At 47.3% G+C, this 24,117-nt stretch overlaps 1 protein-coding gene across 12 annotated transcripts in view; it reads right to left on the bottom strand.

The window, feature by feature from the left end:
* The window catches only part of heca (hdc homolog, cell cycle regulator), a 100,385-nt gene extending 78,730 nt beyond the window's left edge, over positions 1 to 21,655 (bottom strand). For 3 of the 12 annotated variants that reach the window (XM_012297941.2, XM_076539158.1, XM_076539165.1), the window contains exons 1-2: positions 6,003 to 6,214; positions 2,851 to 2,947 (exon numbers count right to left, since the gene is read on the bottom strand). In XM_012297941.2, the coding sequence (XP_012153331.1) occupies positions 2,851 to 2,947; positions 6,003 to 6,068 (163 nt within the window). In that variant the 5' untranslated portion in view covers positions 6,069 to 6,214. Of the gene's footprint in view, positions 1 to 2,850; positions 2,948 to 3,142; positions 5,954 to 6,002; positions 6,387 to 9,119; positions 9,327 to 19,896 lie in introns of those variants that run through there. The other 9 variants (XR_001097453.2, XM_003708554.3, XM_012297936.2 and 6 more) reach the window with 8 other exon arrangements.
* Between the last annotated feature and the right edge of the window lie 2,462 nt (positions 21,656 to 24,117).

The following is a 24,117-nucleotide window of genomic DNA, read 5'->3' as shown; positions in this document are numbered from 1 at the left end:
GTTTTGGGCTAGGGCTCGTGACTCGAGGAACTGACTTTCCCAATTTCGTTATGTCGTAACGGAGACCTTGCAACGTGTATCCGTATTTCGAGTGCTTTCCCGTTCAAGTTTCATCGAATTCTGAATCTCGACGAATACGATGATCCTCGGAGGCGCGCGAACGCTAATTCCGAAATTATATGTTATATCTCGGGCCGCTATCGTTGGAAGTATTTACCATTAGACGGCATCGGTTCTCTCGGAATCAACGTCGATCGGCAATCGTTCGAAAAAGGTAAACGAAGAAGACGAGGATGAACTTAAGCAGGAAAAAGGGGAGTTTCTCGAGCACAAGGGACTGGAATTGCTACGGAAGATTCTCGACGACGTCCTTTTAATTAATCTCTACTCCCTCGGCCCCGAGTACCATTCAGAGAACTCTACCGCAAGCGGTGCTCTTCCGCTCGAGCCGTCGAGAGGCTTCTACTTCCGTAACCGAGAACAAAATATTTTGCTGCGCAACCGTTGAAAAGGTAGCGGAGCAATTTCGCCGCCTCTTATCCCGTTCACTGACAACAGGGCCAAAAATCACTCGGTCGTCGTTTAGATCGATCAAAAATTTCACCATGGATATTCAAGAAACGCGTGTCCGCGATACTAGTACCAAACTAGGAATTTATCTAGCAGGGGTATCCACAAGTCCTATCGTATTCGAATTAACAGCGCTCCAACGTTCAACGACGGAGTTCCATGCACTTGTAGGATATCACTCGGGGAATAGAGCGAAGTAGCCACACCCCAATCTACGAGTGCACCGAATGACTCGACTAACTGCGCCTTGGCACGCCATTTTCCCATTTTCGTCGCTCCTCGTGGCCGATTTATTGTCCAGTCTAGCGATACGATAGGACGTATCGGGAGATCACGGCGGCCTCGCGAAAAATCGCGATTACCGATATCTCGTCGTTCAAGGTAGCGAATGAAAATGCGAGGTTCGCCAAGACGAGTCAACGAGACGCGAATCTCTGATGCATCGAATAAATTATTTGGCGGTTTCTAAGGTAAACGCGTGAAAAACGAACAAATTCCCCGAGTACGTTTATCGATAATCGCTAGAAGAGCTTTCAGGTTGCGCGCTCGTTGCTACGGATCGACTGGAAAGAAAGGGGTGGTGTGGTTTCGAAGCGAGAGTGGTTTTCGAGGGTTCGTCCATAGTGCCTGCTGCTCGATCGCTTTCCGCGTATGCACCTACGCTCTCGAGATGCGTGCTGAAAGGAAAGAAGAGAATCGATCGTTCCCGGTGCTTTCGAGTCGCGGATTAAACGATCGACGAACCCAAAGATTCGAAAGAGCCGCTTATTTACGCGAAGCACGCGTGTGGAGACCGCTTTTATTTTCACGCGAAGGTTCGTCATAAAACGCGGTGGCGGCTTTTCACGCGTTGGAAAATCCTTGGGGCAGGATTCGTCTCGCGCGGCACCAATGAAAGGAATCCGCGCCGCGACGTAAACGTAAACCTTGCGTTGTTTCCAGACACTGCAGCATGGCCATTCTTACTACTTCTAATAAAACGTGCCATTTGCTTGTTCGCAAAACGAACAAATAACCGTGGACGACGAAAAGCAGAGACAAACAAACAGGAGGTTTTATGGACTACCTTTCGAGAAAGCTTCAACTGCGCACGCGTTACGACCAAAGGTTCAACGCAAAAAGCCAGACGTTCAAAATTTTACCCGTTTTCTCCTCTTCTCCTGCCCCTCTACACCCTTCCCATTATTCTCTTCGCATAATAGGATCGAAGCGCGACTCGCGCTCGCCATTTATTTTTCTCTTTTTAAAGAGAACAAACGAACACGGGAAATAATAATTCCACGAAATTTCGACAATTTGCTGTCTGAACGAGTTACCGTCTTCTTATAGCGGAAATACCTTTTCAACGTAAAGGGTTATTTGAAAATTCTGTCGAGAACGGTGCAGAGAAACGCGTACTGCGTCGTATCCGAAAGCCTTCTTCGTGATCGATCGACCTACCGCAACGCGTGATACGCAGTTCGTGTCACGTTCGGGGACGGATTAAGCTTTTTAAGCTCGCCAAGCGTCCGTGTGTGCGAGTATTCGGTGTAATAACGAACCCGAGCAAACAAATACACGCGGACAGACGAACGGGGGTGGTGTGGTTTGTAAATGCACGCGAGGGACGATGGTATTGATTTTTCCTCTCGTATTTGGGGTAGGACGACAGTGTTACGACGCAATCCAACGAGGCAAAGGATTCGCCGGGGGATCAACGAGGAGCGACTCTTTCCGCGAGACAAAAAAGGAGAACGAATACTAGCTTTTCGCCGTGAGAAATTATTTCGATGGCACGAAACGAACATACCTCATCCCGTATCGAAGACAATGGAAGTTTCGCCGTGGCATGCCATGCGATACACGTTTCTCGGACGATGATAAAGAAAAAAGCTTTTCGACGAAATCACATTTAACTGTATATGTAGATCTAAATCGTGAACAATCGATATTTTACATCTTTCGAGATAACCGAATATCGATGAAATCATTTTGAACGATAACAAAGTGTAAACGTCCGAGGCTCTTTTAATAGAAACGCGAGAATCGATAAGAAAGAACACGGCAAAACAATAGAGTTTCCTGGGGAGACTTAAAGCGAAAGGCTCTTTCCACGGTTCACCGTGGCCTTGCTCCATCGCGTACCTTCAGCTTTAAGGAATCCCATATAGCTCGCTTCTCGCTTTCAAACTTTCCTCGAGCACGACGTTAGAGCACGACGTTAGAGCACGAATTTGATTAGCAAATAGGTTCGAATTTTGATACCGGTCGGGTTAAATTAAATGTTAATCGATTACTCACCTTGATGTGGTAGGAGTTCAACTTGGTACGCGGCAGGCTGTTGAACGCGCTGAAGTCCAGCCGACGCGAAAAGATTCCGTTTGCACCGCAGCTTTGCCTGTAACGAACGTTCGATTAATTTCGCATTATGTTTCGCGATTATATCGATACTTAATATTAAGGCTCGCGGAATAAACGCAGACACGAAACGATTGAAATAGTTCGTGTAAAATAAGGTAAAAGAGAAAAGGGAAGTCCGAGATTTATGCACTGTTTTGCAACGCGTCGAACGATACGCTTCCCGGACGGATACCTTTAATGCGTTCGATTGTTAACGTCCGTTTACGCTGCGTCGAATACACGAGAATATTATGTCGAGTACCGAGAAAAATACGGAAGAGGAACGACGGCGCTGACCGTGGAAGGAAGTTACGTGAACAGCACAGGAGAGGAGAAAACCGAGCAAGGGCAGAGACACGGGCGAAAAGAAGACAAGAGTCGTCATTCGGTTAGGAAGGAGACAGAGTAGAGTGGCATCGTAGCTAAGGTGGGGGATCAAACGGCCTTAACCTTGGCCTCCACTCGACCAGACTCTCGTCGTTCCGTTCCATCGTTTATATCATCGGCCGCGTTCGTAACTTTTGGCAATGTCAACCGACGGTCACGAAAATATTGCGCACTTATCGCGTCGAGGAAAAAAATACGCGATACCTCGGCCGTTTGCCATTATGCAACGCGTGACCCGTTGCTTACCGGTTGTGCATTCTCTTTTACCGAGCGTACGGCACGCGCATACGTACCGATAAGCACGACCGCGCGTTGCGTCCACTCGAATTCGTGAAATAGCACGCGGAGCAATTCGTTTTTCGAATCTTAAGTATCCGACGGCTAAAACTTCTAGTTCTCTTCCAACTTTTATCGAGTTAACTCGATGAACACGACATTAAACTAACGTCGAATACGGCAACTCGATACAAAGTGCTTATTAAAACTGCAGCGATCAAAGAGAGTAATTTGTTGATTCGAAATTCGTCGCACCGAAAAGGCGATCCACTCGCGTAGGATGTTGTCGACAACGACGAAGCACGGTATATAATCAGCGCCTCGAAAACCGATATTTGCACGTACCGATTGCAAAAAGCCGCATCGGCGAGTATACATATACGGACACGGTTGTCTCGACCGTTAATTTACACGATGCTAACCCAAGCCGTTTATTTTCAATCATCGCCACTTACGCGTCCTCGCCTCTCTTCTCTCCTCCCTTAGTCGCGATGACTAATGTTTTGACGTTGATTGCGCAATCACCGCGAGAACAAGAATCAATAGAGTCATTATTTCGCTCGGTGCGCGAATCTTGCTATCGAGTTTGTCCATTTCCCACGGCACGAATCCTGATTACGCGACCATTTTTATTTTTTACGTCTTCGACGGAAATGGAACAATTACACGAAATGGGTTGAATTGCCGTATGAGCAAAATAAACGTTTCGGCCGAAACGCGATATCATTTTTATAAATGTTTTCGACTCGGGCGTACAGCGAATGCGTGCAATAACTTCGAAGCTTGAAAATTTACAACTTACAAATTCGAAAGAAGGTTTTTGTCTCTGGCGCGATTAAACGAGCATCGAATAAACGTTAAAAATCTTAAATCGAACGACATAAATACGACACGGTCCGCCGCTCGTCCGTCTGCACAGATTGCCATTTGGACGATTAACGCGGAAACAACTATGTTGCGGAAGGCGTAGGTTGCCTCATCGTGGACACAGTCTAACCAGTTACTTTCTCTTTTAATCACCGCTCCGTGAAGTATAATTCACGTGCAAGGAGTTCGAGCTCGCGAGGATATCAAAAAGGAAAACTGCTCGCGAGTCATTAAGTCGTGCATCGTGCAGTCGCGGGCACCTCGCGTCGTACCGTTTCGAAAAAGAAAGGACACGCCGTTTCGCGGTTCAATTTATTTCGCTGGAGCCGGTTTACCGAATCGTCCGAAACACCCTGTATTCGCGTAGAAGAGAATCGGTTGCCGAGCGTGTCTCTGTCCGGAAGAAAATTTCTTACATTTAACCTTGACGAGGCCGAACGCGTTACTTCCGGAACGAAATTGGGCTTATCGGACTCGCGTTTCCTTATCGCGTTTCCTTATCGCGTTCCCATCGGTCGTTGTGAACTCTTTGTTTCGAAACGCGTACTTTAACCCTCTCGTGCACTCCGAGTCTGTCGTTTTTTTCAACGAAACGAGTCGAAGTAATACCGACATGGATATTATATTCACCGAGATCGCGGTCGACGTAGCGGAAACGGTAAAAAACTGTCGAAAGGGAAAACCGACGCGACTACGGCAATGTCTATTTATACGTTAAGTTGGTCTCTCGATAATCGATCAACCTATGAATCAATTCCACCGATTTGAAATTATAATCGCGCAATTAGCAAACTCGATCGTTATCGTGAACATGCAAAAATAGCCGAGTACTTTTTTTTCCACGCGATCGTTGGGCAACGGAGGAAAAACAAGGAATAAAAGGAGCGAAAAGACGATCGCGCGACCGTAGGTCCTCGAACGAACAACCTTTCGACCGACACAACTTTGCTTCTACAAATGATCTCGGTAGTAATACGAGCCGTGTTACGCGGATATTCGTGAGTGAATCAGTTTTCGCAACTCGACACCGAGCGATACCGTCCGCCACTCTCGTACTCTCGGTTTATGTTTCTAGGAAGCGTTTCGCAATCGATTCACGTTTTCTCGCCGCGGTATGAATGACTCGGTGCGTCGTTCATCGACAGAAACCCCGAAGCGGATCGTTGCGTGCGACGCTAATTCATGCCTCCTTTATCTATTCATCGCATCGTAATTCATCGATGCGAACGAGGAGCAGCCAGTTTCTTCGAGTGTTCCAACTAGTACCGCAAATTTCCGAACGCGCTTTACACGGTTCCTCTTCCCTTTCGATGGAATTCGTTTATCTAACTAGCTATAAATCGGCTAAACTTCCTATTATACCACTATTAATTACCGAAAGTAACATCGGAAAGAAGAAAATCGTTTTTCGTGACTTTCACGCGAAATGATCCGACGAAAAGAACACGTATCAACCAACCAAGGACGAGACGCGTCTCGCAATGCGATTCGCGAACCTGATGCGCTAATGCAAGGACACGTACCAACAAGCGCTGCACGCATCCGGGCTGCAGCTGGTTAAAGCTTCCTCGAAGGCCAAGCGGGTCCATCCTTGGAATTTTAATCGATCCGTTTGCCTATCGTTACGCGCGTTACAGCGAGACGACGCGAATCGTCCGAAATTTTGACGACGTATCGCGAAAGCTGACCACTCGGAAAAATCGCTCGCGTCAGCTGGTAAAAATTTTCCGGACATTAAATATCGCGATGATGTCGATAATTTCGATGCGAAGCAACGACGTGCATCGAAAATTTGCTCGAAGAACAGATGTCCGCTATGCAAATCGGCGGCGACCCAGCGAGGATCATCCGGCGCTTCACTCAATGGTACACGCGACACTCAGCCAAACACCTGCGTATATACGCGGCTCCGTGATATTTATAGTCGATAAACGAGTTGTTTACGCAGGCACGCATTTTCTTAGGCGCCTCAGGTTCGACGAATAAGGGGAGCAACGAAGAAAGAAGAGAGACGCATGGAAAGGAGAAAGACGTCGTTTACCGTGGCAGTCGAGCGGAGAGAGGCTCGGTCGAGCGATTTTTGCGCAGTTGAGCGATAACGCTCCCGACTCGGATGCCCTTCCGTTGCTGTCTTCGATGACAACAGCAGCGGTTTCCCCTGCAGTGCCGCGCGACATCAACATCACGGTAACCTACGTCTCATTGGCGTAACTAGAATTTTTATCCGGGATGGGCAAAGTATCCTGAAGCTCCGTCGACGTTTACGACACCGATGGAGGGCTGACTCGGTTACACGCACGCGTATATACGATGCAGCGTACCCTTTTCTCGATATTCCGACGCTTCGTCGTAACGAGACGAAGAATAGAGATTAGTTGCAACGTCTGCCGATGTCCTTGAGGGAATCGAGGATGAAACTGTTGGATTCGCTTCACGAATTACGGAGAACGTGAGGATCGTACCGAAGAGACACTCTCTGGCACTCGGTGGCACAGCTGTCCGCTGCAATTTCCACCAAGAAGACCAAGAAGACCAAGAAGACCAAGAAGAACGCGTGCGCGCGAACCGAGAGCGTTCGCGTCGTGAGCTTGAAATTCTTTTAAAGTAGTCTCGCAGGTGTGCGCTAATGAGACGAACGACGATAATGGAAAGCCGGCTCTCCGAGGGAACTCGGACACAATGGCTGTCCGGTTCGTACAGAAATGTCCCGGGAACGCTTTTACGAGCTTCGTGGCTTCATAACCGACCCTGGCTAGCGAGACTCGTTCGGTCCTTGTATGGACAGCCTTGTATCCATCGAGACACGCTTTAATATTTTCAATTTCTTGCATAAATTTAATACGCTCCCCTACACTCCCAATGGACATTTTTCCAAATAAAATTATACTCGGTGAAAAATCCACGGCACAGGACGTTTCAAATATTTTTCTAAGCGATCCTCTTCTACGTTGCTTCTTATCGAAAAGGAGTTTACACCGCGAGTACTATCTACCCTCTAAGAGCCTCGTTTCGACATCTTGTACAAACAGTTTGACCAAGATAATTGTAAGCGAACCATACGATCGAGATCAGATATTTGCACGGTTCGCAAGGTCATCGCCGACAAAGATAATATACAATATGTATATACAAGTATTTATAACACCGACTCTGTCAACTCTTCTCTCGAGATGTCCGAACGACTCGGCCGTCTACGACCGAGTTGCCCGACAACGAAATTTATGGAACGCGCGTATCCATAGGGAGAATTCGCGGTGGAATCGGAGAGAATACTGGTTCTTCCGGTCGGTTCGTGGTTTCCTATTAACGGAAGGTATAAGTATGCGGGCTGGCGAGGAAAACGAGTAAAAACGAATAATAACAGAGACGAGGCTCGTGAAACGACACTGTTCGCCGATACGTGTACCGAATCGCGAATAGCGAATCCTCTGGTGCTCGCTACCGACTTATCGTTGGACAAAGACTAAGCGTTCCTTCTATAATTGTATGCTAATATACCGAGATTCGATTCGAGCACGAACAACGTTCAACTGCTAATTAAACGAGAACGAGGGAGCAAGGATAAATATATTGGTCGTTCAGCCGCGCACGATCGATTTTCTAAAGTAATCTAAAGCTATGGAGAAGTCACGAAGAAAACTTTTTTCGCGACCATGTTCGTCGCGTTACCGCAAAAGGCTTCTTATACGAATATTCACAGTTTTCGTTCTTTACTCGCGATACGTTGCGCTTTGGTTCGTCTTCGCGTAAACTATTATTCGGCGATATAAACCGAACTGTCTATTAACAAAACAATATGTTACGCGAGTTACCCGGTATACGTACACGCGTCAGGACGACGACTTAGTTTCGCGAAAAATTAACCTTGTTATTTAGGAACAAGCGTGTAGCGCGCGTTACTTTTTCTTCGGACGATCGATACACGATTCGTACAAAACGCGCGGCTCGTTTCTATTTGAAATTCAGGGGAACGCAAGAGTCGCGACTTTCTAAAAGCCGTTTCGTATGCGATCGAAACATTTCTCGGCTCGCTTTACTCGACAACAATCTGCTTACTGGTAGGCGCAAATTCTCTGCTCGTGTTTCGAATTAATTTCAATTTCTGGTCACCAGTATAATTAAACGTAAAAGACGGTCCTTTCTACGGACTACGATACCAGAATTTCCTCTTCCAGGAACCGGTATGAAAGCGCGCACCAGCGATCCGATGTAACGCATTAGGTGAGAAAGATCCTAAACGATTGAGAAAACTTTACGGGAACGTCCAACTTCTTTGGTTCGTTGTACCAGAAGACGGACGTTTCTTACGCGCACCCAAACAAAACTTCCAACTATAATCCTGTTACGTTCCCTCTTCCGTCGGAAAATCTCTTTTCTTTCGCGTTTACGTGGCGGCACGCTGAGATAATGAAATTTTCGAATCGTCGTTTGTCCTGTAACAATCATTTAACTGCTCTACATTTATACGATTAATAATATATTATCGATACACGCGAGATTGTCGAGGTGAAGCGTACGTCGGTTACGGAAGTTGATCGAAAAAATCTAAACGAAACATAGAGACGCGTTATCGAGCGTGAAAAGGTTTCAGGGTTTGTGTATAAACGAAAAAGGAAGAACGCGTGTCGGTAAATACGCACCGTGTACAAGAGAGACAGTTCCTTCTTTCGTTCGCGTTTCTCGCACTCTTTGTTACGGGCTGCCTTTGACACTGTCACCGGGAGCGCGGCCTGAAAAGCGTACGATTTTACGTGTCAAATTCACGAATCGCCCCCTGCAGAACCAGCAAAATGAGGGACGGTCGTGTCGTCGAATTGTTACAGGCTTTGCTAGGCTCGAGTGACTTGTCATCGGTGCCAGAACCGGGCAAATCGAGGGAGCAAAGTAAACCGAAAGGACAAATCGTGGGAGAAAAAACCGATAGATATATAACCACCGCGCTACGTTTATTTGCCTCCAGAGATTACGGGTTCTCGATATATACCCGAGACAGGATAAATACGCCGCGGGGAGAAGAGTACCGCGGGAAAACACAAACAATTCGGGGAATATAATGGCGAGTTTACAAATAATTATACCGAAAACGTGCCCTTATTTACTCGAGCACCCTCTTTCGTCAAAATCTTGCTCCCCGCGTTTCACCAAATATTTCGATCTGTATATAGAAACTGTATCGTTCTTCGATATTAATACGGCCCAAGATAAAAGAGAGGAGATTTTTCTACTCGCGGTGCAAAATCGGTGTTCGCGCGCCATCGATACCACCACACTCTCGTAACGTTCTCTCGATAAAAACGTTTCATAAAGTAGAAGAAATTAAGCGATCGCGGTACGTCCGTTCGGAGAACAGTTTTCCGAGACTCGATGTCCGCACGAAAGAGAACAGAGGACCGACGAATCCCGCATTCGATATAAACCGGAATAAAATGTACGCGAACGAACGGCTTCGTGTCCTGAGAGATACGAACGGCGCACTTTTAACGTCGCGATAAAGGGGCATGTCGAATGAATTTCCGCGAGAGGATTAGCTGAAAACTCGTCTGCTACGAGTTAATCCGCGTCGAGTTTGCTCGTACGCGGTGGTCATACGCTTCATTCGAGACAAGTTCGGATCCCATTCCCGGATTACGCGTTCAACGCGCTCCAAGCACGAATATCGACCCTCTCGGAAAACTTTTCGAACGCGAGACCAACTTGTCAACCCTTTGAACAACGCGTACGTTAGAGTCGTACGTCGATGCTTAAACGAAACGCTCTTGACCGACGCGTGATCATAGAAACCGGGATGTATGATCTTCGTCCGTCGAGCGCTAATTAATTCCTTTTGATTCGGTGCGCTACGACGAGAGTCGGTTCCCGTTCGGTATTCTAGCAGAAACCTAAGATCGCCGATCAATTCCGAAATCTACCGGTCGGCGCCAAACAGTCGACTCGATCGATCAGTTTCGTAATATCTCTCTCTCTCTCTCTCTTTCTCTCTCGCATAATCGAGAATTACGTAAATCGAAACGAATTTTGCATTTAAAATCGAGCCACAAAAGCACCGGCTGCTGAAGAAGTCGTACGATCGAAAGGATTTATTCCCACGACTGTATATTAATTCCAACAATCGGATCGAAAACAATACCGATTAAATTACGGTGAAGAGGACTGGTTTCTGACGAACCTAAAGCATATCAAAATCTGGCTGTATAATCGTAGAAAACTTTTTTTAATTTTATACCGCTTCGGAAGTTATAACATATTTTAATGCGTAATCTTTAAATGATTATCTGAAATTTTCAAACTTCTTTTGCTTCTGGCTTGCAGAGAAATTTAATAATATTTCGAAGTCGCTTCGAAGGAACAACGCGAATGAAACGACGAAGAAAAGAAAGAGAGACTGGCGTCTTGGGAGAGGTAAACACGACGTTAACAAACCAATTAGCAGTAAACCACCCTCGGGTCCGCCATAATTTACAGTGGACTACGCGCGATCTACGGGCGCAATGTTCGCGAAGGAAAGAAATAACCCGAAGGTAGAGAGGAAGGAAGGAAGGAAGGAAGGAAAGATAAAGGAAAAGGAAGGCAAAAAAAATCCTCTGTATCCTTTTGCGAACTTAAGTTAGCCGCAAGGGAGGCGCAGAGGAAAAGCGTGGAAAGGAGAAAATCGAAGATAACGGGATCGCGTAAATAAGGATTCAAAGTGCACCGCCGTTTCTCGCGAGCATTATACATAAAACACGAATGAACGGTCTTTGTTCCTGCGGGAAGAGCTCATTTTTAACTTCTTCTCGTCCATTCGTCTAGGAAAACGTGGTGAAACGTCGAGGAAAAGAAAGTCGTACACGAACGTAACGGCGAATAAAAAAAAAGATTCGAACGTCGCGTCGAGACGTAACCAGAAAATTGGTGGCTCTCGATGAAAAACGGTTGTCGGAGGCAAGCAAGGCTTTTCGGTAGCGAAAATATTCTGAAAAAAGATTGCACAAATTACCTGCTTGAACATTTCTTTAATAGATGAAAGTTGCACGTACGGAAAAAGCTGACGCGTGCACGCCATTAATTCATGGACGGTTAGGTCGTCGAGACTAACCGAACACGAGTATATTATTCATTTACGCGACACTGTTCTTGACGCTACTGCAATATTTCTAGATTTCTTTTGTCGACCGCATTCTCGATCGCTTAATAACGCTCTTAAGGAAAATGACAGGGTAATTGGTTGTGGACACCAATCGCGTGTACAAGTTTTCGAATTTGCGCATTCAGACATTCGAAGAAACGTCGGAAAACTTATGCCTTTCAGTTTCTGAACTCGTTTTACAGACGAGTTTACGTTCGCCACAGAATTTAGTCGTAAGAGGCAAAAGTATTCTTCTTCTTCGATCTCCGGTCTCCAATCTTCCCAGTTCATCTCTTCTTCGGTTATAACGAATAGCTGCGAGGCAACGTTCGACGAACAACTTGGCCGCCCACGTTTCACGAGGGAATTTTTTAATGCGTCTCAAAGGGATACACAATACGATGACGTAACATCGCCAACAACATAACGCGATTCTCCACTTTCCATTACGACTTTCTTATCCGTGGAAGAAAAGCGTGCCTCTGTCTGTTTGCTCTTTGTGCCCCGTGGGTCAATGTCGACCGTGATGGTCATCTTCTAACTCGCGAGATTTTAACAAGTGACCCTCGACAATATTTGTTACGTTCCACTCTATCGTCGCCGATAAACGTCACGCACGCGATACACGATTTGTTTGTTATTTCTGCGCGATCGAGTTGGGCCAGGGCAAAATTGCCCTCCGTACCATCTTGTCACCACCGATTAAGCGCCATCGTGTGATCGCGAAAACCAATTAAGTTTACGATATTTCGCGTTATCTACGGCCAGATAAGTTTTTCGCTACAATTTGTCGAATCGCGTTCGATTATTAAAAGAATATGTCGAAACATTTTCGATTTTTAATATTTCAAAGTAATTAACAATAATTAATAACCGAAATGGTGCAATTATTAGCTAATCGGTCTAACGTTGGTTTCGGCAATAGAACCGCTCGAGATCCGGTTCCCTATCGATATTTCGCGCGAACGAAATAAACATTTTTACAATAACGTATTACATCTACACCGGGTGTTTAAAATAATCACTCGATCTGTCGCAATTTATCTTAATAACACGTAAACAACGATAAAATTTCGAAAAAGCTAATCGTCGCGTGTCAGAAAATTCGCTTTCGCGATACAAACAGCTCAACGAAGCGACTACTCGTGGCGGAAAGTTGACGGATCGTTGGTAAGAGACGCGCGATACAAAAGGGAAGAGAAAATTGAAAAAAGAAAAAGTAAAGATGATTCGCAACACCCGGGACGCGTTCATGAATGTTAATAATATTCGTAGACGCGTGTGCGCGTTGTTTCGCTTCGGCCTTACACGATCTTCGCATTTGCATAAAATTTGACAAACACCTCGTTACGAATTCGTCGTCGTGGTCGACGTCGAACGAGACAGCCTCTGTGCACGTGGACCGACCAACGTTGCTACACACACGCACCGTTTCTCTTTTCGAGCTCCTAAATTAAATTTCTTTATTACCGTGTCCGCGTTAATTATAGGCAGGAGCACGTCGAACGCGAATTTCGCGCGACTAATTTTAAACGCGTTCGATACGTTGAACGGGCACGGTTTTTATTTTTAAACCGCTTCGCTGTTTCATGCTGTTCTGCGATGTTCTGCGTTGATTAGCTGCCATGAATCACGCGGTTTCGCTCATAACCTTGTAATCTTCTAATAATTTTTTGCACGCGTCCTTTGATTATCATCGGAAGAGGAGGAAAATGTCGTTTCAAATGAAACTGTTAAGAAACGATATTCACGAATATACCTCGTAGAGTCGAATAACATTCCAAGATCATAAGGAGAGTTAACCACGGTAATAACACCGAAAACGGCGAAAATGACGACAAGAAGAGGCGATTCCAAGATTCGAGTCTGCACGATTCCACCACCGTAGGTATAATAAACGTGAATCCCTTTATAAACATTCTCGCTCGTGATGGCGGTACAACCGAGAAAAACCGTGAGCCTTAACTAGACGCGTTGAAATTACACACCGGCATAAAGAGAAGAAGGAAAGGGAAGCAACCGAGCACAGCGGGGATCTTTGAGAACCGACGTACTTTTTTAATAAGCAACGCTGACGCGACCCTTCTTTTGCCGTTCGCGATATCGCGTACAAGGGAAGAGGAAAAGAAAAAGCAGCACGCGCATCCCGACCCGACGATTCGTTTGAAAATTCGTTCGAAAAGACGAAATTGAGAAAGAAAGTCGAGAAGTCGGCTACGAAGAATTTCGTTCCGTCGCCTTTAAGATATCCTTGGGGTGGTCCATCGGCCCGAAGGGTCAGGGTTCAGGGTCAATCCCCGAACTCATCCTTTCTTTGCGTCGGAGATCCCTTTTTCTTTCGGCTTATTTCCACTATTACTTCGCGATTCCACGTAACGACTGCTTTCCACCCTAGACCACGCGACGAAACTTCCGTGAGTCGGCAAACAAAACGTAAGCGTCCCTTTCACGAATAATCGCAGCTACTTAATCTTCGATACGCAAAAATTTCTAACTCGTTTCGAGAAGATCGGTTATTCCATCTGATCGAGAATATCCGACAAAACATATGGCAACGAAAGTGTCGACTAACCGCGGTATAATTTATTATACATTTATTTCGCGAACGTAGCGAGCAAAAACAGAAACGGTTTTCGTTCATTTCCGGCGTTTCGGGTACATAACAAGCGCGCAAACACGTTGGACACTCGTTAACCCTGACATTTCGACTCGATCATTATGCATTCGCTATCGGAGAGGAGCGCATATCGATTACGAAGTTGTTTCGTTTCGTAATTGTTCGCGATGGGAGAACGGCGAGGTTAATCGAGTCGTCGATAACCGAAAATAGAATTTTATACGCAGAAGAAGCGTGTGTGTGGTTCGGGTATCGGTATTATCGCTTTTCGGTATTATCGGCGTTTCGTTGTCGCTGCTCGCTTGTGGCGTGTTCCGCGTAACGGCGTAAGGCGTTAAATATCGAGACGCGTACGCGTTCTACTAGCTTTCAGGAGGATGAATAGACGGCTGGCGACGTTAATAATGTAGCTTCGCTCCCCGTTAGCAATTATCGTGCGATTAAATGCGATCGTGCGAGTATAATTCGACCAGCCGCCACACGCCGGATACAATTTACCTCGTTACGCGTTTGCATGCCGTTCACGAGCAGTGGCGCGCAATTAAAGAATAATATCGGTGAGCGTCGATGTTTCGGAAAACGACGAAGAGAGTGGAAAAACGGCGCTAACCACCGGCAGAATTTAATTCGCGTAAACGCAAAGTCTTATTTTTGCTCGTTGTCGGTGTTCGATCGCCTCTTGGCTTTTGCGCGGTCGTTGCTGCGACGAAAATGGCCATGGGTACACCGACTACGTCCAATCTGATGGAAGAACACGCTACTGTAGACCGTAGAAGAAGAATTGGAAGTCTCGCGCGGGACACGGTTACGCACGATGCGGTGTCTGCGCAGCGTGCACGAAGAAAAGTTTTCGCGAACTAGGCAAAAAGTTTGTTTCCAGAGTTATTCTCGAACGAGCGTGTTTCCCGTCGAGTAAACGAAATATTCGAAAGAATTCGAGAAATTTCCTCGAAACGTTCCTCCCGCTTCGGACAATATTGCCCCACCGAACGGTGGCCCGCGCCGAATTAAACTGGAAAGCGCGCCCGGAATTTCACCGCTCCGCCGGAAATTCAATAATTCTTCTGTCGAGTGCCATCCTCCCGTCTCTTCCTGGCCCGCACGGCCTTCTATGCCCACAACCCTGGAATCGGGATATCTAAATCTTCGTATCTCCAAGGTATTTCCCTCGAAATCCATGAGATCGCGTTCTTTCAGCGCCCACTGTTTGCCCCTTTGTCTCGACCCAGTCACGGTGATTTTTAATTGCTGCCTAGGGTGGCAGCAACCAACCGCGATTTCGGAATCAAACACGAATTCCCTTATTTACCGTAACGCGTTCCCTTTCCCCATCCTGATCATCCCCTTGTTCGTCGCAACTCCCTTTGAAGCTTTCGCGTTCGAGACACCGCGTGTATGCGTCCTCGATCCCTCGAAGCGATAGCGGAGTTTCAGCGACCGTAAATCATCAAAGTTTCGCTCGAGAATGCCCTGATACGCGTGTAAACCGCCTTGGCCTGTCTCTATGGCGAACGCGACTCGTAATGAGATCGTAAAACGAGAGCGAAATAAGGAGACAACCCCTTCGTAGAAACGTACTCGTGTACAAACGATACTCTCTTTCTGGTTCAAAGGGTGGGTTACATCGACGTAACTACCTTGTACTCTAACCAGGGTACCTCGGCCCCATATACGAACGAGCTCTACCTACGCGACACGAAGGACTATATCGTATATTTAACGTTCGAAATTAAAGAGAAAAACTGGAACTTATGAAAATAGTCTTCAAAATAGCCGACGTAAATTTGGAAATTTCCAATGTTCGAACGACCGGTATTGCTAAACTCGCGGGCCAGACAGAACTCCTGGTGACGCCAGTGGATGGGCGGGTATATCATAGAAAAACGAATTCGAAAGAGCTCTTTCTCTATTCGGAAACGGCTGCGGAGCAGTGCCTTCGACGTAATTTATTTTTGGTTAAAGCGCGAGTAACGCGCTCAGGGGGACAAACCCTTGGGCTCGTCGCACTTCAGTGAAAGTGGGATTTATAGGTCGCGTTGCGGCGCCAAAATGTCTCTATATGCGTGTCGTAACGCGAGGGTGATCGAGGAAGCAGCAGTTTGGATAAAAAAAGAATCACGAGCGGCATAAATTCGAATTGCTTTCCTGGAAAAATGTCGTCCGAAATATCAACGAGTAGGGGGTTCGCTACTACCACCGTCGCTCGAGCGTTTCAACAACCATTCCCTCCACCGCTTCCTTCCGTTCAACCTCTTTCCTCTACTACAACCAGTCGTTCAGAATTTATAATTCGAGGTTGTTCCACGTTGAAAAAGAAATATTTCTTTCTTCGGGGCACCCTTTACGCCGTTCGACCGTAAGGTTCGAACTCTTCGTTTTAACTCGCCACGGTAAATGCATCGAGGGCGATGGACTCGGATCATTCGATCCATCGCGTCTTTGTCTAACCAGATATAAGCCTGTCGGATACGAATGATCGATTTTTATGAAAAGTCCTACGCGATTCGACAACTTACGAAAGTAATAGCGAACGATACGCGTATAGTACATCGATTCGAAATTTAACGCTCGATGTCACGAACTTTAATCGAAGACTCGCTCGTTTTAGATTATCGAATCTCATCTAATAATTTTATACGCGTACAAGCGATAACGTAATAATTCGACGGTTCAACGATGAAAAAAAAAGGAAGAAAAATGTATTTCCTAACGATGCGATGCAAGAATGCGCGTGCAGAGGGTATTTTTTCAACGATATTCCCGGCTCGGTTTGGTCCGTTTAAATGCATCGTGGTGGCGTGATTCCATGCAGTTGGCCTTGGAGGCTGCTAGAGCGTCAAGCTCCTCTCTTCGCTCGCTGGCCCTGAAGAGGTGGCCACGGTCAAGGCTACGAGCACCCTCCTCTTTCTTCGTCGCGTTCTTTCTTTGCTTCTCCTCTTCGCCTACTCGCTCTTCCTTCTTCGCCGGCATTCACCGCTTTATCCTCGCGACGAACACACTGCCGATGCTTTAACATCGCTCTATACTCTACACTCTACACCACGGACACGCGAGAACGATCGTACAGAGAGGAAGAGCCCTACCTAAACTCGGTCCCGATGCATTTTTCTCAACGAACACCGGCCACGATTGCCAAACGAAAACCTCTCTTCGGTATCGTTTTTCTCTCCAGCGAACCAACGATCCATGAATTTCGTGTTGCTTCGTGTCGTTTCGTGCCGTCCCAAACATTCTACGCCGTCATGAGTTTCTTCAAAAATTACAGACGTTTAAACGCGATCCGTATTCTTCTCTTAGACCGTTCGAAAAATTTCGGTATATTCAATATTTCCAACCTTGTTAACTTCTCAATGTAAATATACATCTACTCCTACTTTTCTCAATGTGGCAATAACGCGTTCTCAAGCAGAAACAGTATTCCTGAACTCCGCGTTAAATCGAGAGACGAAATGGTAAATTTGAATACCGATACACAAAATAATTAATCCTGTTTTCACGGCGCCAGTTATCGCGCGCTCTTACGAGTGCAAGTTCGGGAGACGACATAACGAAAAGAGCGACACGATGAGTTATCGGAACGTTAAGGCTTCGGTGAGTCTCGAAGGTCGTGAATCGTGACTAAAGAAAGAGTCCGGGATAAGAAATCTTAAAGCTTAACGAGACATCGGACAAAGATAAAAGATCGGCCGACTCACGGACACCCGCACGCGTCACGTGTAAGCGCGAGGAACGCTTATAGCGCTTTTCAGCGAGGGAACATTTCGGCAAGGGTTGTCCATCGGTTCGGTGGAAAATAAACAGAAATAGGACAGGTTCCAAGACTGGATCTAAATATAGGATACACCCAGTGTGTCTGTATACTACGGGTGGGGCATTCTCGTAATCCTCGTGTTTGTTGCCCTTCGTCTTTCTCTTCGCTCGTCCGCTCGTCCGCTCGACCGCTCGTCGCGGAGGCAGGAACGGCTTATAAGGAGCCTGTGTCTACGTCTAATACTAAAATCGCCTATGCATCCGAGAAAATGATCAGAATTTTTCTATTAGTTGAAAGAGTCGAAAAACCAGCCGGGAACGTTTGTCTACTTTATTTCGTAAGAAACGCGATTGCGCCATTAAGAGAGACCGCATTAGCAGGACAAATTGGGAACATCGGTGTAGAGAATTCGGTAGCCAAGGTTGAAAAATATAGTGGTTCGATCATGTTCTCGAAAGGAGAAGAAGAAAAATAAAGGAAAGACCGAAAAGAACCTGGTAGCCGTTTCGGCTATCTTCCACGATTTAGATCAACGATGTCGGGCCGTTTGAAAGATGCGAGAGAGGCGGGTATCGAATTACAGGCTCAATTCATCTGTAAACTTCCACGTGATCGAACGTGTCGCATGTTTTATCGTGCCGACCGATATTTGTGCGCTCGAGCGTACAAACACCAAAAACGTTCCGCCGTCGATGTATGTTGTATCTTCTCGACCCGACACCCCTTAATTCTACATCGCAAAGATTCCGACACGACGCGACGCGACGTTCCTTTTCTTGGTTACGACGAAATCAGGCCGATTCTCTTCTTTTCCGTCATTTGGCCAACGTCTGTCGGTTTCTATCGATCAAAGTATATTCCGGGAATACGCGTTCGCAGCTCTTTGTACGCATTCTGACCGCGTAACAACTTCGCCGACGAGGAAACAAAAATGTTCCTGCATTTCGTCCTTTCTTTTTTCTAGAAACTTCGTAATCGCGCAATAAAAAGAGAAACATCGGTATCGCGCCGAAGCTTCTCCCCCGTGCGCTTTAACGCCCTATGCGACACTTTCTTTTTCGAGCCGAACTTTAACGTATCAATTTTCCAGAGCGCGTATCGATGCCGCGAGACCGTTTTATTCCGATAAAATCGAAGAATTGAAATTTCGGTACGTGTCGCCTGTACAAAGCGGATACCACCGATCCAAATAATGTCATCTCAAGGTCGCCGAATTTTTCTCTTCTACGATCAAAGAATCTTCAACGATCACATCGACCGTTTTAATCGAAGTCGCCAAAGATCTGTACGACTCGCCGCTTTTGCGGGATATACACGATTCTAGAATTTATAAAATGGTGTAATAATAAATTTCGAGGTTATCTCGCGATTCGAAAGAAACGTTTCTGTTATCGACGTCGCTTTCAACGAACAACGTTGGCGCGGCGAAAGCCAGAAGAAGCTCGCGTGGGAGCGAAACGTGACCAATTTGATAAGAGATCGCGGTAATTGTATTCTTACACCATTGCCCGTAGACCTCACAGGGAGCCATCAGAGAGTATCGTGACCGTCAACGGGCCAATTATTGTTTGTAACGAGTCGGTCACCTTTTTTCTCCTATCTTGTACCACGGAAAAGTAGAAAGAATCTCGCCGATTACCGGTGAACGTAACGCGAATAATCGCGAAGGGGCGTTGTCCCGCGAAACTTTTAAACGTACCCCCGATGTCGTATCTCGTTCGAGGAATTAATCATTATCGTAACGAGAAGTATTTCTGTAATCGTCGATGAGGGTAGACTGTAACGGTTACCGAAATTTCGATCTACGAACTTTGCAACGAACGAACGTACGAGAAGCAAATATTTCATTTCGATGCGGCGTTACGAATAACTTGTAGAGTAAGTACGTAAAACGATGACGGCATTCGACGCGATAAAAAGCAAAGGGAAAGAGAGAACACTCACCTTGCTCGATCGCTGAAGAAATCGACCTTGCTCTTCTTCTTCATGATAGCCTGTGGTTGATGAAGAGGGCTGACGCTGGGTTCGCTGGTTGCTGGTGGTGAACTCGATCCGGTGCTGGAAGACAGAGAACCAGCCCTTCCACGACCGGATTCGATCAACTGTGCCTCGGTGGTACCGCGACCGTTCGTCGAGACGTGATTGCCGTGACTCGGTGGACCGGCCGAAACGGACAACGTGGGTCTAGTATTTTGCCGATTACGACGTTTCTTTTTCTTCGCTTCGTTCTCGTCCGGTCGATTGCCGGAAGCGTTCCCGGTACCTGGCGGCATCCAATCGAGATCTTTCTTGAGGTGTCCACGACCGCAGCGACAGCCGCACGCTTTGAACGCGAGATCGTAACCTTTTTTCGTCCAAAGATTCTGATGGCGCTGCCTCTCTGACCAACTACGAGCACGGCCGCAGCTTTTCAGGTACGTCAGCACAGTTTGTTCCCATGCGTCGAAACACTCGCGATGCATGAACTGGCCAACGGGACAACTCTCGTTGTTGCAAGTTACCTTGACCGTGTCGTGCAACGCGTTCAAGCGAATTAAAGCGTCGCCGCGCAGACACTCGCCGGTCGGCGTGCAGCAACGGGTCGTCTGATTCTGCGTCAGCAGGTTCTCCATCGCGTCGTTGATGCCTCCGCCGTTCTCCATCAATGCACCACCGTGGCCGTTCGCGTGACGCCGCGGTGCCATCACACTTCTTCCTCCTCGCGATCGGTATCGAACCGCCTTGACGTTTCGTCCGATCCCTTCCAACGTGTCCGAGAGAATCTCGTGTCTTCTCTCCTCCGGTAAGCGGCAACGATCGCTCGACAAAAATCGCACGATTGGCCGACGCTGGATCCAAACGAACCGACCGATCGGAACGCGGGCTTTGGTCGCGCGAAACGATTCCTCGACGATGATATCTCCTCTTCTATTCTTTCATCTTCACGCAGTTCCCACGGCTCGCCTGTGTCGTCTCACGCGCACCCATTCAACGATCGATTCGGTCTGGCGAATTGTCGCGTAATAAATTAGTAGAAAACGACACGACGGTGTGCCGTGCACGAACTCGGGCAAACAAGGCGGGCACAGAGGTGCAAAAGCGCGCGCGGCTGACCGGACGATCGAATCGAGAAAAGCTGTCGCGCGTTCGGCGAAATCAAGGTCGTCGTCACTTGACGCGCACGACACGATTCTTCGATATCGTCCCGAACGACGATCGCGCGATTCGATCTAGGACGAATGGTTGGCCTGTAAACGCGTGGCGCCCCGGTGGTACCAAAGTCAAGGTCAACCGCGGTTCCTCGACGACGCCTAGACGTCTCGACGCGCGGTACTTTCGATCAAGTCGAACGAGACGGAACGATGATTCCCGTAGCGGCGCGGCTAGTCAAATGTGTCGGGTGCTCCTCTCGAATGTCAGGGTCACCGGCGCGAAGCGCGCGCACCGTGGAACGCAATTTTCGATCCAAGTCCCGGCGGTGTCACCACGCGTTTTCCGTACGCCCGAGGGCGATCACTCGACGAAGGCGAGAGCAGGTCGACGAGGATTCGAGCATACGTAACACTGCAACGACACACCGAGGCACAAAGGTTCCTTTTCTTTTCCTCCCTCTTCTTTTTTTTTATTTTTTTTTTTTTTTTTTTTTAATTTGATCGTTTCCCTCTCGTGCACACACGGAGAGCCGACGACGAAAAACACTTGCTCGCACGTAGGGTGCACCAGTCACTGAGCGCCGGCGACGACAGCGTGCCGGCTGCCGTGGCTCGGCGCGCGGGCGAGCGCGAAAGTGAGGCCCCATTGGGTGAAAGCGAAAGCGGCGTGGTGGGGGTCACGGCTAGCGCGCCAATCGATGCGCGCCGTTCTCGTCCCTCCGACCAGACCACGCTACCGCTCTATGTTTCCGTCGCGGTCGCGCTCGACGAGCCCTCTCTCTCCGTCTCTCTTCCTCTCGTTTACCGACGCCGAGCCGAGCCGGCTGCATACGCGAGATCGTGCCGCACCGCGCGTTTTACTTTTCGAACCCGGCTACGTCCAGGCACCCGCGAATAATCGTCGACCTGCGTGTGCGCGCACCTACACGCCGACACGCGACTCCTACCGTTCCTCGTGTCCCCGGAAACTTACGCGGAATCCTAACGAGATAATCCTCTTTAAATTCGACGTTTTCTTCGCTTCTCTCGCTAACGCGCTGGATCCGCTTCGATCCGAACGAGATTCATCGACGACTTAACCCTTTAAGGCTATTGCACCTACGATATAATTAGCGCGGAGTGAAATGTCATCCACGCCGATCGACGATACGACCGATCGATATCGACACGATGATCGATTTAATATCGTTCAGATATCGTTAAGAACGTGCGTCGATTCGGATCCTATTACTACGAGAAATTAGGTCAGATCGAATGTACCGTTTAATCGGGAATAAGTAAATTCGAACGATAACGTTACGCGTTTCATTCTACTTCTACGCGCGGTCTAAACCGAACGACATTATCGATGCTAGTCGTTTTAGAGTGGATACTCGCGGTTTTCGTTGACAATGGATCGAATATGGCGTCGATGTACGATTCTTTTTGCGCGTCGAACCAGAGAGCACGAAACTCTTTTAAAAATCTTCTCGTTACGTGGCGTGTAAAATAATTTAGATATCGAGGGATAAGCTAGTGTTCGTGCTCGAACGAAACGCGTGGCCTACGTGCTCGATTCCACGTATGTATTTGCAATTAGCGATGACTCAAAACATCCTCTAACCGATCACATGCTCCGTGAACCTTCTCTGTATTCGAATAGGCCAAACGCGTTTATATTTCGTGTTATTAAAAAAAGGGACAGGGAGGAAAGTTGGTCGACGCGATACGCCTTTTAAATAGCATCGAAGCGTCATACATCGCGCGCTCTCGCGGTCAGCAAACAAGTCTGTCTCCGGTAACGGTGTGTACCGTGCTCGCAACAGTTTCTTTTTCCCGAATGTGACTTCTGTCGTGTGTACTTTTGCTTCGAGGGAAACGCCGTGCCGTGCCGGTATGAAACGGCTATGTGTTTCACGAGGTGTAAATATTTACGCCTCTAGCCCTTGGGTATATTACGTCGAAATTCTACAGAGGACGGTTGTGGTTCTTTTTGCGTCGCGAACTCGACCCCGTACGGTCTCGCGCGTTCTTTTCACGGTATTCGCGCCTAAATGTCCTGCTCGGCGAATGTAAATTTTCCCGTTGTTCCGTTCGTCACTTCTCTTGTTTTTTTCGAAAAAGTACATGCGTCCGCGCACGCATATCGAGGATCGAGCGACGACGCTGCACTATGAAAAATTGATGGTGGTCGCGGTTTAAATTCGAAGGTCAGATCGGCCATCTTTAAATTTAACCAAGGTTGCGATCGCGCGATCTTGCAACAGTATAATCTTATTTTTATTTTCAGCATCGTTTCACAGTCATCTCGCCACGCTCGAGACGCGTCGGCCCACTTGACGAGATTTATTTGGAATCGAAGTATTATTCTGGACTGGGACTCGCGTCGATGACGCGCTTATATTTCTGTTTCTTTTTTTCATCCGTAGTCGATTCTAGCTAGCTTCGCGATTATTAAGTACGCGTAACGAGAGCCTCTCTTTACGAACGAGCTAAACGAACTCGTCTCGCCACGCGCAAAACAGGCAAGAGTGTTTACGCTGATCCGAAAATATCGCGAATGCGTTTATTGATAAATAAATCGGTCCACCGTATCGTCTCGTCATTCGATTCGCTCCGCGCCCACTCCCTATTGCGCGTTGCTATCGAAATTCTTGACGAACGAAATGCACAAACAGCATATACATACACAGAAGTATGCGTTGCCTGTACGTACAATACAAGCAATCGCTGCACGGTCTGTCTTATCGAACGGTTGCTTTTATCTGCAACGAAGGTCATTAATGGCAGAGATTCTGTTTGGTAGCGCGAAAATAAACCGTACGAAATGCATACTCGTTTATCGGCAGAGTCGATGACGCGCGTTACCAAAGTTTTCTTTCGTCCTCTTATCGTCGCTGTTGGGCGTCCCCTATAAAAAAACAGCGTACCGATCGAGCAATTAGAGAAAAGTTAGATAGACGGATGGCGAGCGGGAGAGAGAGGGGAGAACCGGAGCGATTAGCGGGGATGCCAACGGCTATGAATTTTTATCGAACGATGCACGCGTTCGCGT

Source organism: Megachile rotundata, chromosome 13 (genome assembly GCF_050947335.1).
Source record: "Megachile rotundata isolate GNS110a chromosome 13, iyMegRotu1, whole genome shotgun sequence".
In the NCBI taxonomy this organism is placed as follows: domain Eukaryota; kingdom Metazoa; phylum Arthropoda; class Insecta; order Hymenoptera; family Megachilidae; genus Megachile; species Megachile rotundata.
This window is presented reverse-complemented; position numbering and strand designations above follow the sequence as displayed.